Source organism: Pipra filicauda, unplaced genomic scaffold (assembly GCF_003945595.2).
Source record: "Pipra filicauda isolate LSUMZ 115617 unplaced genomic scaffold, ASM394559v2 scaffold385_size793830_pilon, whole genome shotgun sequence".
NCBI classification, from domain to species: domain Eukaryota; kingdom Metazoa; phylum Chordata; class Aves; order Passeriformes; family Pipridae; genus Pipra; species Pipra filicauda.
The window spans coordinates 514818-529404 of record NW_024104515.1 but is presented as its reverse complement, the minus strand read 5'-3'; the positions used below and the strand labels follow the sequence as shown (position 1 = coordinate 529404).

The 14587-nt window shown below is 47.0% G+C and overlaps 1 protein-coding gene across 8 annotated transcripts; it reads left to right on the top strand.

The window, feature by feature from the left end:
• Positions 1 to 62: 62 nt before the first annotated feature.
• Positions 63 to 14373, top strand: TPX2 (TPX2 microtubule nucleation factor). 8 transcript variants are annotated; one of them, XM_039384904.1, is made up of 19 exons: positions 63 to 184; positions 985 to 1124; positions 5295 to 5453; positions 5741 to 5863; positions 6055 to 6163; positions 6719 to 6850; positions 7341 to 7388; positions 7522 to 7641; positions 8074 to 8207; positions 8526 to 8683; positions 9080 to 9251; positions 9382 to 9520; positions 9965 to 10181; positions 10396 to 10494; positions 11147 to 11323; positions 11450 to 11596; positions 12152 to 12263; positions 12915 to 13102; positions 13537 to 14373. In XM_039384904.1, exons 3-19 carry the CDS (start codon positions 5345 to 5347, stop codon positions 13645 to 13647), a joined length of 2295 nt encoding a protein of 764 aa, XP_039240838.1. In that variant the 5' UTR covers positions 63 to 184; positions 985 to 1124; positions 5295 to 5344; the 3' UTR covers positions 13648 to 14373. The 8 variants fall into 8 exon arrangements, with proteins under 8 accessions (XP_039240838.1, XP_027577544.1, XP_027577545.1 ...); XM_027721743.2 differs by lacking the exon at positions 63 to 184 and adding an exon at positions 604 to 625; XM_027721744.2 differs by lacking the exon at positions 63 to 184 and adding an exon at positions 635 to 734 and having other exon boundaries at positions 12936 to 13102.
• The last annotated feature ends 214 nt before the right edge of the window (positions 14374 to 14587 follow it).

Genomic DNA, 14587 nt, shown 5'->3' with positions numbered 1-14587 from the left:
TCCTCACTGCAGTCTGGGCTTAGCCTGGGTGTCCTGTGTCTCCACAGTGCTCCAGGAGCCCGCGGCGGGGCTGTAAGAGGAGGCTGATGCGAGCAGTGCAAGCGGCTGTGGTATCCAGGGAATCTGGGTCACCAGACGGTGGAAGCCGCATTCCCCGTGCCCAGGGGTCAGAGGGGTTGATTTGGTGAGGAACAACGGGTGAAAGCCGGGCAGCGAACACTAGCACAGCCGTCGTACCAAGGCCTGGCTGCGGTTAGCTCTTGCCCGGCCCTGCTGGCACCGGCTCCGGGACCCGCCCACTGGCCGCTGATAGGGCGTCCCGAATGTCACTCAAAACGCCACATCGCCTGATTGGCCAAGGGCGCCCCGCAGTGCATTATGGGAGTTGTGGTTCACAGCTCGCCGTCCTTCGGTGTCGCGGTTCGAATGACCACTACATTTCCCATAGGCCTTTGCGGGCATCGCTCATCTCCGCAGCCCTGGTTGTCTCATCCGGGTCCTCTGGTGGGTCCAGCAAATTGGCTCGCGGCGGGGGCGCACCGCGGGCGCTGATTGGTGGGTTCGGGCGGGCGGGCCCTGTTTGAAATTCGTTAACGGCGGCGCCGCGCGGGGCGGCGGCGTTGGGGTGAGTGAGGGGGCCTGGGTCGAAACCCCCCCCGACTCCGGCCTTGGCACTTCTTCTCCAGATCTGCTCTGGTTGTGAGGACGCGGCGCTGCCCCGAGCCCACGTATCGGTAACGGGGCCGAAGGCGCGACTCTGTAAGGGGAGGTGGGAGGTGGCTCGGGCCGCTCAGACCGTGGCCGAAACCGCTGTCGCGAAGGGGCCGAGCCGGAGGGTTCTTGCTCTCCCTATGGCATCGCGGTGCTGGAACAAGCCTTGGGCTCGGGTGGGTTCCTCGGAAATGAAGTTCCGAGTCCTTAAAAATATCACAAAATCTGATAGAAAGGTGTATTTCACAATTTCACTCTGTTACTTCTTCTCAGGCAAAATTCTGCTTTACGGGAAAAGAAGGGAAGCTAATCAGGCGAAGCCGGGCTCAAGTAACAGAAAAAGCATTAAGGGAGCTATTTTTGTGCGGTGCTTTTTTTAAGCTAGAAGACCTTCAACTTAATCTAACAATAAGGTGAGGTTATACTGGCTAAAAATAATTTACTTTTCCTTGAACTGCTATTCTTAGACGGCCCCGTCTTCGTGTCTTCTGAAACTTGTGGGATCTCATTTAGGGAGCTCGAGCTGTCAGGGCTGTTTATTTTTGGGGGCGAGGGCGGGTCCGGGCCGTTAGTACGGCGAAGGCTGTGCCAGCACCTCTCCCCTCCCTTCGCTGTAAGTCGGGGTGGTACCCGAGCTCCCTGCGGGCTCCGCTCTCAGCTGGGGAGAGATAAAGGGTTTGTCCCCTAATTTGGGCGTTGCATGACGGAACAGCAGCGTTGCCGTAGTTCTGTACCCGGGATGGTGAATCCAGTGTTGATTCTGTGCTACAGAGAAGCACAGCTGAACACTGAGTGGGGGGCACTAGAGAGGAGGGAGAAGCTGTAGATCCAGAGTGTGTTAGAAGTGTTCACTTCACCCTGCTCAGGGAAAAGCAGGGATGAAGGATGACTTTCCAAAGCTTCTGGCATCATATGGAAGCAGTTCAGGTGGTGGGTGGGATGGTTCCTACCAGGCTGTGGTGATGGGACTGTAGCTACAGAGAGGCAATTTCCAGCCCTTTCTAATGGTCCAATTTACACATTAACCGCTGAAAAGCATCCGGGAGCTTTGTATGTGTTATTATCCCTTAAAAAGGGATGGAAAGCTCAGGGTTCAATGACAATAAAGAAGCTGCCTGGTTAGTGCAGTGTCCTGCATTGAAGCAGCAGCGGGTGTTGGAGCCCAGCAGAAGGCACTGGAATTGCCTCAGCATGTTGCTGTGCAGCTGCCTCAGCCTTGGGGAAGCTTCTGTTGCTTGTTCCTGGTTGCCCATCTTGAGTTTTGAGGCATGTGGATCGACTGGTTTTGCACTTATCTGCTGAAATAATTTGGAATATCCTGTTTGTGTCTGCTCTTATTTTCTTTCTGCTTTCTGATCCTGTTGGGATTTGCCATAAGTAACATCTGTAGCTTGTGAAGCTCCACTGGTGTGTTGTGATGAGGTGTCATCCCCAGGTGACTGGGGGTTTATCTAATTGCACTGTGAGGTGGCGGGAAGGTGCCCTCTCTGTGCCCTCCTTAGAATCCAGACTGGTTTGGGTTGGAAGGGTCCTTAAGGCTCATCTCGTTCCACCCCCCTGCCATGGGCAGGGACACCTTCCACTATCCCAGGTTGCTCCAAGCCCCATCCAAGCTGGCCTTGAACACTTGCAGAGATGAGGCAGCCACAGCTTCTTTGGGTAATCTGCGCCTCACTACCCTCACAGGGAAGGCTTTCTCACTAATATCCAATCTAAATTTCTCCTCTTTTATTTTCTTCTATCACTAGTTGCCTGTGTCCCTATCAGTAGCCTGTCTGGCCGTTGCTACTCCCCCAGACTCAGACTCCTCTGTTCTCTCTGCTTCTGACCTCGATTTCTCATCTTGGAATGCTGCATCCTTTCTCTGACACAATGTCCTGCACAGCTGGGAGGTCCTTTGTCCAGGCAGGGTCTGCTGTTCCTGCTTTTGGCACAAAATTCACAACTACATTGAGAGAAAGATACTGATCACGTCTGTGATGGAATCGTGTTGGTATTTTAAAGCTAATTTGGATTAGAGTGAGGTGTGAAGTTATTCCAAAATACCTACTGTGCTTGCTGTTGGATCAGTCTTATTCTGGGATAGGAATGCTTGTTCCAATTTAGCTTAATCCTTTTTCAAAGCTAACTAATCTAAACCATGCCAAGGCACTCTTCTGGAACGTGCCAAAGTGTAGTTACTCAAAAGAAACCTGACATCCAGAGGAACCCACTGCCTTTTCCTCTGTGTGGATATGGCTCTGCTCCTCTGGAGGCACGTTTAGCTCAGTGAGAGAGCCGACCTAGAAAGAAAGTTAAGGTTTTAATCAGGTAGTTGCTCTATAAAAGGAATTTGAGGTGGTTTTAAAAGTGAGAAGAGCAGATCCTCTTTTCCTGCCCCAGCAGCTCCGTGAACCAGGTGAAAGCTGATCCTGCAGAACGGGGGTGAGGGTTCCCCAGCTGGCTGGAGACACCTATGTCGACACAGGAGGTGATGGATGTGGGGGAGAGCAGGGTCAGGCTTTAAATCCACGCCGGAGCTGTGTAGGGTTACAGTGTGCCCGCAGTCACGCTCAGGGAAATGCACACAGTGCCTGCTAATTAGGGGAATGGCCCTATTAATGAGAAGAAATTTCCTGAGCGCACTTCAGGTGGATGAGTGCCACAGCAGAGAGAAAGAATTTTGGGTTGAGATGAATGTAGTTGTGGTGTCAGAATCCTGCCCAGGTGTTTTAAAACGCCTGCAGGGAGTGGGCAGCGGGGGTCGGGCTGTGCCCAGCCGAGCCTGTGGGGATTGCAGGAGCCTTGTGGTGGCACATTGGAGTGATAAATCACTGGAACGTTCCTGGCCGACGGGAACTGAGTCGGTGGGTGGACGAGGGAGATGCCTTTCAGTGAACTGCTGCTTCACTGTCAATCCTGTGCTGGGCAGGACTTGGAGGATACCTAGGGATTTGAAAAGTGGATACCATGACTTCATCCAACTGAAATGGACCCTCTGGAGTTCAGTCACAATAACTTTTACCTCCCTGTTGTCTATCTCAAAAACCTTGGAGTATGAACCTGAGGCATTGATACAATCCCTTTCTTTTCCTGACTATTCTCTTCTGTCTGGGATGGAGGGAAGGGAAGAGAGAAGGGGTCAGCAATGAGGTCAGTGATGAGAGTGCTGACACTATGGGAGAATAAGGACCTTACACAGTAAAAAGCTGGGAACCACAGCAGTGTAGCAGTGGGCACAAGTAGCTGTGAAACATGATGCCCAGAGCTCTGACTTGGTGAACTGACTGGGGAGGGTGAGGGGAGAATGCAGATGACGCATTTGATTTTTAAAAAAAGTGGAACGTGTTGACAGAAACTCTATCTTGATTAAGGGCAGTAGGAAAGCATTCGATTCCAGCCATGTCTCCAGCTCAGTTACAGTTGGTTTTGGCTCTGATTCTTCTGTTTGCCTTCTTTGGGCCTTACCTTGACATCTTCACAGCCGTGTAGCTGGTGCTTCTCTAGTGACATTCTTCCCTTTGACTATCACAGTTCTGCTCAGGGGAGCTGAAGGTTTCTCAGTGCAGCCATCCTCAGATTGTGACCAGCCATGGTACCCCCTAAACACTGCATTTCCTTATTTATGGAGCACACACCATCTGGGTTGAACCATGTGTGGTCTGCCTAGACAGATGGTTTAGGGCTGAGGCTGCGTGGATTAGGAATACGCTGCTTTGGAGTTGCTTGGGCTCATAAAAGCAAAGTTCAGGTGATTTCCTTGGGGAGGGTTTTATAACATCCTCGTGGGCTTTGCCTCGCAGCTGTGCGAGGCACCGCGAAAGCACCTTTGCAAAAAGGTTTTGATGTAATTTCAGGGTTTATAACTTTGTCGCTGGCTTTGTTCCTGTTCCGTTGAGTTTAATATCACCTGTTGACACCGGGACTCCTCTTGCTGTCAGTGCTCCATTAATTAACTGCAGGGACTGTTTGACATGGTCACAGTGCTCGGTTTGTTTATAGCCTGGCCAGCCTTGGGCTAGTGCTGTGGAATGCAGGAGGGCCTGACACTGCCCTCCTTCTGACTTTTTGCTTGGTAACAATGCTCTACAGAGCCATTTTCCTGCTTTGAAAATCAATTTACTCTCTAGAAGAGCACCTTTGTGTCATTAGTTCTTGTTTGTAGCTCTTCAGAGGGAGAAAGGCTGTGCTTTGCAGTGCTCTGGAGTGAAGCTCATCAGTTTTGTAAATCCTGTAAGGGTAAGAACTCTTCTTTGTGCAGTGGTGAGGGAAGGAAGTGCAAATCAGTTGCTCTCTGGAAATGACTTGTACTTTACTTTGTCTTAAAAATACAATTCTAGCACCTACAGGTACAAAGAAAACCCTCAAAACTTGATCTTCCTGATAGTTTTGAACCTACAAATGTCAACAGTGGTGAGGTCTCCTTAGCTTTGCCAATCAGCAGTAGAATAAACCCCTGCATTGCTCAAGAGGCATTCTGCCCAAAGGTGTGAAGTGCAAGAAAGGGGGTTGTACCAAAGGCTGTCCCAGTGCCTCTCCCTAGAAACCCTGAGGAGGAAGAGAGATGGGGGATGATTCCACTGACACCCTGTTGTTGTCTAAAGAACTGTAGTGGTGCAGGCAGAGGACTCGTGGGGACAGTGTGACAGCAAAGATGGCTAGATCAGAATCCCGCTATTCCTTTGATGTCCCAAACACCTGCATCAACTTTGCAACTCTGAGTGAGGATGATGCTGATGTACACAACGCAGACTCCTGGTTTGGTAAGTTGCTTCCAACTCCTTGATTTGTTTTCTCATTGGATGAGGCCTCAGTGTTATCCTTGGTTTGGGTGTGGCTTCTGTGCCAATTGGTTATTCATGTTTTTAGCTGCATCATCCATTATGCATGGGGGTTTTGGGGGGGGGGTTGTTGTTTTGGTTTTTTTTAATTTAAACTTTAATGTCTGTAACTTGACAGGTGACTTCGTTAACCTCATAATGATATTCTGATGTATTGTTAATAAATTCCTAACATACTATGTATAGTGAACATCTTTTTCTCCTGACAGACCAAAAAGCCAATATGGAGAATATCCCTCCTGCAGAAAATGTGGCAAAGGTCTCACAGAGCAGCCCTGCTTATAGAAAGCCTGATGTTCTCTCTGCCTTCACATCACAAGGAGTAGCAATGGGTAAGCTGGCATAGTGTGGGGGGCAGGGAATTTAATTTTACCTGCTTTTCACTGGCAAAATGGAAAGGCCTCTGTCTGGCTTTTCTGGGACCATCTTCATAAACTGTTGTCTGCAAGGTTTCACGTGGTTTTAATTTGAGGTGTTCTTTATATGTGTATATGGATGAGCTGACACTTGTCCCCCTTCTCAGGTGAAAGCGATGGTGAAGCAGAGGGTGCACAGACCCACGCGGTCTCTCAGAACATCATTGGGTCCCTGGCGACCTGGAGAGCTGCTGCCCCTGCAGAGGCCCCTCAAAGGTGAAATTCTTGTGTTCAGTTTGCAAAATGATTGATGATGGTGTAACTAACTAGGTCTCTGCTCTCAGGATCTGCAGTTCTAGCTGTTCTTGGGTCATCCTGTGGGGCTGGAGTTCTCCAGCATGGAGATTGTGTACTGGGACAGCTGATCTGCTGGCTAAGCTGGAGGGACAGTCTCTAGGGTGGAAATGTAATGCAGTGTCTCACATACTTGTCAAATGAGACTTGGTAGCACCAGGAGCTTCTGGAATGTGAGGACATCTGAAACTGAGGTGGCTTATAAAGTTTCTTTGTTTATATCTGTCTGACTTGGGCAGAACTCGTTCTTCATATGAATGCAAGGGGCTCTGTATGCTTGCATATACCAAAGAATACTAAGTTTATGGATTGCTGAACTTTAATAAATTGTGCTGCATTTGGATTGTTGTTTTAAATGCAATTTGCATGGTGGGAATGGTGGAGTTAGGTGGTGCACTGACATCAAAAGTGTTATCCAGGTCGTGTGTCTCCTCAGATCTGCAGGAAAGCTGACCCCTGTTTTCTGTTCTACTCTAGAACGAGCAAGAGACCAGCTGCAAAGCCAAGAAAAACCCATCAGCGCAAGCAGCCAGGGAGAATCAAAGCAGAGAGAATTGCTAATGCCCTGGATAATAGGGAAGAGGTTCCACCTCTGAAGAAAATGAGAATGTACGTCATCAAAGGTCTTCTGTTTGAGGCTGGGAAGGGAGATACAACTGTTCCTTTGGAAAGGATTTCCAGTTGGCTGAGAGGGTTCTCACACAGAGGTTAGGGGGTGATGACTGGAACTGATTCCTGATACTGGTTTCATAAACAAGAAATGGCTGTAAGAGCTGAAGGAATTGCTCTGTTTGGAAGTAGAGATGTGAATGAAATGAGCGTGGGTTTCTTCAGCTTCTTACTCCTTACTCAGTGTCAGTCAGTTTTAAATTTGTCTTAACTTATCCATCAGGAAGTCATCAGGCAGTTAGTCATAAGTTATGAAAGAGTCACAGCTCAAATATTTCTCAAATTAGCTTAACCACTAAGGTATCATATGGTGATAAGCTTGAGGTCAGGAAATTGAAGTGTGATCTTTGAAATGCTGCTGTACCACAGTACAGTACTCCTTCCTCTAGAAAAGTTCCAAAAACTCAGCAATTCATCTTCCCTTCTGCAGCCTTAGATACCAGGGAAAACTGGACACTCTGCCTGGGCCTATGGTGAGGTAAGGCCAGCCTGGCATACCTTAGACCTCACCAGGTGTTGGGATGTTATACATGGTGGTGAGAACTGCAGGTGATCTTTTATTTAGAACACAATTAATTGGAGTGGTTTGCTCTAACAAGTCGTTTTCTTAGTTCTGGCAGCAGAAAGGAGACGGAAGAATCCACAAAGGCAGAGCCCTCACAGGATCCTGACCTGTCCCCAGAGAGAGAGAAAAGCAAACCACTCATGCCCTCCACGCCAACAGTGTTGAAGTACGTGGCTTTCTTGTGACTTGTCTGCTAATCACGGTTGATTTAGGTGACAGTCCTGGCTGAGTGTTTCCAGCTTCAACTTAGCATGTGATGGTATCACATTTAGTAAACACTAGGTTAAGGCAACAATATTAGGATGAAATGTACTTCACCAGCTGAACCTGTGCACTGGAAAGCTTTTGCTTTTCTTTTGAGGAACAAGTCGTTCTTGCTGGTGGATTGAGCATGCACACAGCAAATGGCTCTGCAGAATAGCAGCTAGCTGTGAGATTTCTTGAGCAAACAAAATCCAACCAGATCTTCTGAAGAGTATGATTTTATAACAAGGAATGCTCCTGCAGTGAGGTCAGAAATAAGCATGTTCCTTGCACTAACATGCTAATAACCAGGGAAGCAGGAAGGAATATCTCAGTCTTTAATGTGCTTCTGCAGGAGGACCAAACCTTCTAGCAAGCTGAAGAGTACAGAGGAGCAGGAACTTGAAAAGATGCAGCAGTTGCAGCAGGAGGTTATGGAGCTGCGGAAGAAGAACGAGGAGTCTCTGAAAGCAGCTATTGCTGGAGCAGGTGGGCTCTGCCTGGATTGCAGATTGAAGCTGTACTGGGCTCAGCTGGAGAGTGCTGCACAGAGCTGTGCAAGTACCTCTGGAAACAAACATTCCAGACTTTGTGATAAATATTAGGAGGCTTTTAATGTAGATCAACCCCTAAACTGCCTGGAAAAAAGTGTTTGGGTTTTGTCGTGTTTTGAAGGGTTAAAGATGAGTTTTCTAAAAATTTGTCTAGTTATTAGATATTAAATGCTTTTTTTTTTTATCCCCACAAATCCTACACCCCCATCCCACTCCAAAAGGCTTCCAATTCTTAAGTGTTCTTTTTCTTTAGGACAACCCATGAAGAGACCCGTTGGTCAAGTAACAAAGCCAATTGATTTCCACTTCTGCACAGACAATAGGATTAAACAGAATGTGGGAAGCCAGCCTGAGAATGAGTACAAGGAGCTGGATTTTGCAGCAGTACTCAGGAAGCATCCCCCCTCTCCGGTGAGAGCCAGAGTGTTACCAGCACTTGGCTGACTGATTCTTGACATCACCTCCTTGCTGCTTGTGCAACACCCATGCTGGTGACCCACGGAGTGGTTACCTCAGGAGGGGCAGGTGTTGTGCAAACCTAATTGAGAACTCGCCGTGTGTCTCGTTGCCACAAGACTCCAAAGAAACCTTGTGGAAAAAGGAGCTCTTTAATGTCAGATCTTCCAGTCATTCCACTTCATGCTTTAATCTTCTGCTTTGAACAGTTTCCCAATATGACTTGTGTGTGTTCAGAGTATTAACATTTATGCTTAATGTTAAAGTGTTACCTTCTTTTCAGTGAGGGGAAGGAAATGTTGTCGAAGCCTCTTGGCCATGGCCGTACTGACTGTTGTTTTCTTTCTCCAGATGCGAATGCCAAAGGGACCCACTGTCCCCAAACCTTTCAACCTGTCCCAGGGAAACAAAAGAAAACTTGAAACCACATCAGAGTACGTGTCCTTTGCTGAGCAGGTAGAAGCATTCCAAAAACGCACACCCTCTCGTTACCATTTGAGGAGCAGGAAACCTGAGGAAGAAGGTGAGTGGTCCTGCCTGTGTCCACAGAGATGGTGGTAGAACAACAGAGATGCTTTGACTGCTCTGAGCAAGCAGTCTGTGTCTGTTGTAGGCCTTGCCATTAACTGCTGGTCTCTGACTTGAATTTACAGGCCAAGTTTCAGGAAAGTCTGTGAAGCCTCACCTTACCTGTGCCAAAACACCAGTGCTCCGAACAAAGCAGCGCTCGAGACCTGTCACCTGCAAAACTGCAGCAGAGTTAGAAGCAGAGGAAGTAGAGAAAATTCAACAGTAAGTAAATGTTTACTCTAGTCCTCCGAGGGAGGAATGTACCACACTGGAAATATCTTTCAGATACCAAAATATCGCTTCTCAGGAATACCCTCTTTGTGTAAAAGAATGAGTAGCATAAAACCATTGATATTCCTTTAGCTCGTGCATGGCTCTGATTGTAGGACAGTGAAAAGTAGCCAATTCATTTTGAAGAAAGTGCTCTTAGGAGAACTGATCTTGAGTTCAGTACAGCTTATGATGAGTAAAGCAAACCCAGTATAGCAGTATACACCCTGCATGCACTTCAAAACTCTCCTGGTGGCCAAAGGTTTGTATTTTTAGGAAAGCAATTCATGTTTTCCTTATTAATCTTGCTGTTTCAAAACCAAAGGAAGAGTTGCTAACTAGAGCTGCACAGTAATGTACAATGTATAGGTGACTGCCTCCATCTCTGCTGTGTAGGTACAAATTCAAAGCGCGAGAACTCAATTACAAAATCTTTGAGGGTGGGCCACTCCTGCCCAAGAAACCCCGTGTGAGGAATGTCACACAACCCATCGGCTTCGAGTTGGAAACAGAAAAAAGGATTCAGGAGCGTGAGAGTAAGAAGCGGCAGGAGGAAGAGCGCTTCGAATTCCATTCCAGGCCGTGTCCCACAAAAATCCTGGAGGATGTTGTGGTAAGAAGTTTGGTAATACCCAGACCTGGGAAGTAGGACTGAGGTGGCAATTAGTTTCAGAATGGCTGTAGCTGTGTTGCATTATGTATTTTGATAATCTCCAGTAAACAGTGTCTGCCATTAGGTAAGAACTGCAACAGGTACGTCCTGTGCTCTGTGTTATGTTTTCCTGGTACTCGGCCTTGGGTAACTCCTTACTGGCTCTTCTGAACAGGGTGTTCCGGAGAAGAAAGAACTTCCTTGTACAGTCCCCAAGTCTCCAGCCTTCGCCTTGAAAAGCAGAACCCGTGTGTCTGGCAGAGAGGAAGAAAAGGTAACAGTTGTGACTAGGCTGGAGCCAGGCCCAGGTCCCACCACAGTGCTTCTGGCTGTGAGTGGGATGCTCTGGGCTGGGGAGCCTCTGCCCTCCTGTGAGCAGTTCCTCCACTGGTCACCTTTGTCTGTGCCATTCTCTCAAAGCAATTTTGAGTTACTGCTACTCATTTTACAGAAACTGAATTCTCATATGAAGTGAAATTTAAACACGAGCACTGATGGGGTTTCTGAAGTGTTGCTGCTATGAAGGAGGAAAGTGAACTGCTTAGATTTCTCAGGACATTGCCTTTCCCTATTCTGTCATGGAAGGCAGATATTGCACATGACCCTTCTCCCCGAGGTGGGGAGCAGGATTCTGAATGCATCATGTGCTTCTTCCTTTCCCTCTTGTGAAGAGGACATTAAAGTCTAACTTGGATGAGTACTAGAAATGAGAGTGGTTTAGAAAGAGGAAGAACTGGCCTGTGGGTCAGGATGCCAGTAAATAGGCACTTCTTGGATTGCTTATTTTTGCAGTGTCCAGTGTTTGCTTGACCCTGCTGTTCCTCTTATTAAAGGAGCTCATTCAAAGCTCTTCATGGCTTTGTTTGGCAGGAGTTGTGGTCTCTACAAAAATAAAAAATCAGATCCTAACACTAATATCCCTTTAGGAAAAGGAGATGGTGCCTGTGATCAAAGCTAACCCTATGCCACATTACGGAGTGCCCTTCAAACCCAAAATGCCAGAGCAGAGGCACGTGGAAGTTTGCCCCTTCTCTTTTGATGCCCGGGACAAAGAGCGGCAAATACAAAAAGAGAAAAAAATAGAAGAATTTCAGAAGGAAGAGGTAAGAACTAAAGCTGCCTTGGATTCCACTCCTTCAATAAAAGGAGTGTGGCAGGATCTGCCTCTTGCTGTTGCCTGTTAAACATCCAAGGGAAGGATGAGAAATATTTCAAGTTGTTTGTTTCAGGTGCCGAAGTTCAAAGCGCAGCCTCTGCCTTACTTTGACCAAGTTAAACTGCCAGAAAAAAAGGTCAAAGCCCCGACCCAGCCTGAACCATTCCATCTGCAGGTGGATGAACGGGGAGCTGCCAAACTCGAGAGCTGGAAACATCAGGTAGGATAAAAAGTATAATGGAAAAGACTGGACTTAAAGCAGCTGATGGAGTTGTAGTCAACTCTGAAAAGTGTCCTGCTTGAGTTGAATCACGAGCTGAGTTTGAGCAATGAATTATTCTGTCCTTGGCACGAGAGTTGAGCTGTGGATTAAAGATTGGTGGATTGGGGTTATTTATTTTTCTCACTTTATGGTAAATCACTAGATTTACCACAGCTACATGAACAGCCGTGGGGTGATTTCTAAACAGCAACTCTGTGCAGCTGGATCCCTTTGCTGACCATCTCTCTGCTTGGGGATTTATTGACACATAAATAATATACTGCTTTTCTCATGTGAAGTCTGCAGTGGACACCTGAAACTTTCTTCAAGCTATTTTTGGCGAAGTAACTGTCAGGCAACAAGTGACACATCTTTCTGGCTTTAATATGATTTTCTGTGGAAATGATTTGACTAAGTCAACCTGGCTCTTTCAGTTGTTGGGAGTGCTGGAGTCTGTGTCAGGGGGTGATGGTCTCTTTATGCCTGACATTGATGTGCTTTCTTCTTCTGCAGCTCGAAGAAGACTTGAAAAAGCAGAAAGAGGCAGCATGTTTTAAAGCTCGTCCCAACACAGTGGTGTACCAGGAGCCTTTCGTGCCCAAAAAGGAACACAAACTACTATCAGGTGGAGTTACAAGTACTTGTTACACGGGCTTGGCGGGTAGCTCAGGACTGATGCAATTAAGTGGTGTTTTTTCTGGCTGTTGCCTCTTCTTCATCAGCACAGCCAATAGTGCCTTGCATTTAATCAACTAATTGCCTAACAGCTTGTATCCCCTGGGAGCGGGCGGGTTTCCTCTCCCCCCCCATCCTGCTCCAGCATGGCAGCTGTATTTAGCAGCTCTGCTGCAATTGGCAGATGATTGATGTCTGCCAGCTCAGGATAAGGGTACAGAGAATGTGAGGAGCTCCCTGCAGAGACAGCTGGCATTTCTGCAGAGCTGTCACTCTTTTCCTCCCATTTCTAATGAGATGAAGGCATCTACTGCTTGGGTAGACTGAGCTTTGTAGAGCATAAAACCAACCAAAAACTCGTTTGTACTAACAATTGTGTGCTTGCTCCCTCCCATGAGAACACCCGTGGCGGGGTGACGTCTGCATTAACACTGCTCACGTCTGGGAGCAAGGTTTTCTCTTTTCCTGAAGCCTGGAGGTATCTCCTAACCACCCTTGCCAAGGGGAAGCTCTCCAAAGGGAGGCTTCCGCTGACACTAGTACCTCTCTGCTTTACCTGACTGTCTTTGAACCAATGTTGTCTCCTCTGTTTCTAACTTAGAGAGCCTTTCTGGTTCTGTAGTTCCTGAAAGCTTTGAGCTGGCAACAGAAAGAAGAGCAAAAGAACGGCAAGAATTTGAAAAGCGATTGGCAGACGCAGAAGCTGTAAGGGAGAGGTATCAGGAGCAGATCAGGCAGGAACAAGAGGAGCGTGAAAAGGAAGAAGTTGCTAAGCTAAGGCAAGAAATGGTAAGTGAGCTGTTTCTGAGCAAGGGCTGTAAAGCAACCCGAAGGAATGTGGGAATATCCTCAAGGAGCTCATGTCACTGCTGAGCTGCATTAAGATTGTCTTTTCAATGTTCCCTGTTGCAAACTAATTCCTCATTAACTTTAAAACTGCTTTAAAAACAAAAAACAAAACCTGCAAAATGACCCAAATAAAGAAGGCAGCTCTGCTGAGTGGCTGAATTTTGGAGCTGTACATGTGTAACTATCAGAGCAGAATGATCTTTGTAAAACCCACAACCCCAACATGTACTGTGCATGTTCCCAGTGCCTGGGGCAGTGTGTTGGTCTCAGACACCTGCCTTCATCCCACCCATGGCTCACCTGCAAGTTTTAGCTTCATCATAACTGCAACCATTTGCTTCATTGTGTCCTTGATTATATTTATTTTTTTACAGGTTCACAAGGCAAACCCAATACGCAAATACCGCAGCGTAGAAGTGAAGCCCAGTGATCAGTTACTGACTTTGCCAAAGTCTCCCAACTTCTCAGATAGATTCCGGTGCTGATGAGCACCCAATGATATTAGGAGGGACATCCCATCCCTCTCTACTCCGTTGATAGGAGAGAGGGAACAGTTGTTTTTCCGTGACTCTGCCTGAACTCCTACCCTTGGTTCCTTTCTACTGAATAGTTTAACTCCACTTGAGCCCATGGCATCCCACCTAACTAAATAAAGTTTCCTAATAGGATCGCTGTCTCTGGCTAGTGGGCTGAGGCCCTTTCCTGCAGAAGAGTTTTTGGTAAAGGCTGACTGTACAGATGTGTGCATCTGGCAGAGCTACCTTGTCTTTGTACACTAAGTGTTGTTTTCAAGTGTCTGGTTTTTAGCCTTTTAATCTGTATTAAGCTTGAATTGTGTTAAATAATGTGAGGCTCCTGCAAGCCAGCGCAGTGCGGGTCAGACCTTTCTCATGATGTTTAGATGAACAATATAAATCTTGCTCATGCTTTAAAGTAATTCTCTGTGTACATTAGAGCATTAAACCTTCTTGCTCTTTTATAGCTGAAGCCCTTCTATTTGGGGAACAATTTAACTGACAAATGACTTGCTGTGAGCTGCTGCCCCAGCTCCTGCCAGTGCAGGTCTCTTGGCTACAGAGACATCAGTGTCTCTGGCCAGTCTGGGCAGCAAGCAGAGTTAAATATAGCCCAAGTGCTCAAATGTGCCAGAGAACAAAACTGCCAGTGTTGTGAAGTCACATTTAGATTAAAAATTTAATAATTATTTCTTACCTTGGTATTGTGCTCTGATTTCTTACCTTTGTATCTTGCTGGTACACACATGAGCAGGGCTGCTTGCTGCTGTTGTGCAGTTCAGAACAGAGGAAAAAAAGGAAAACTTAGAATTAATGTGTCCAGGTAGGACAAACTGTCTTGTTTGGGGGTTATGGCAAACACTTGCTTTCATTTCCTCTGCATTCAGGTATTATTGGAGAAGTATTCTTA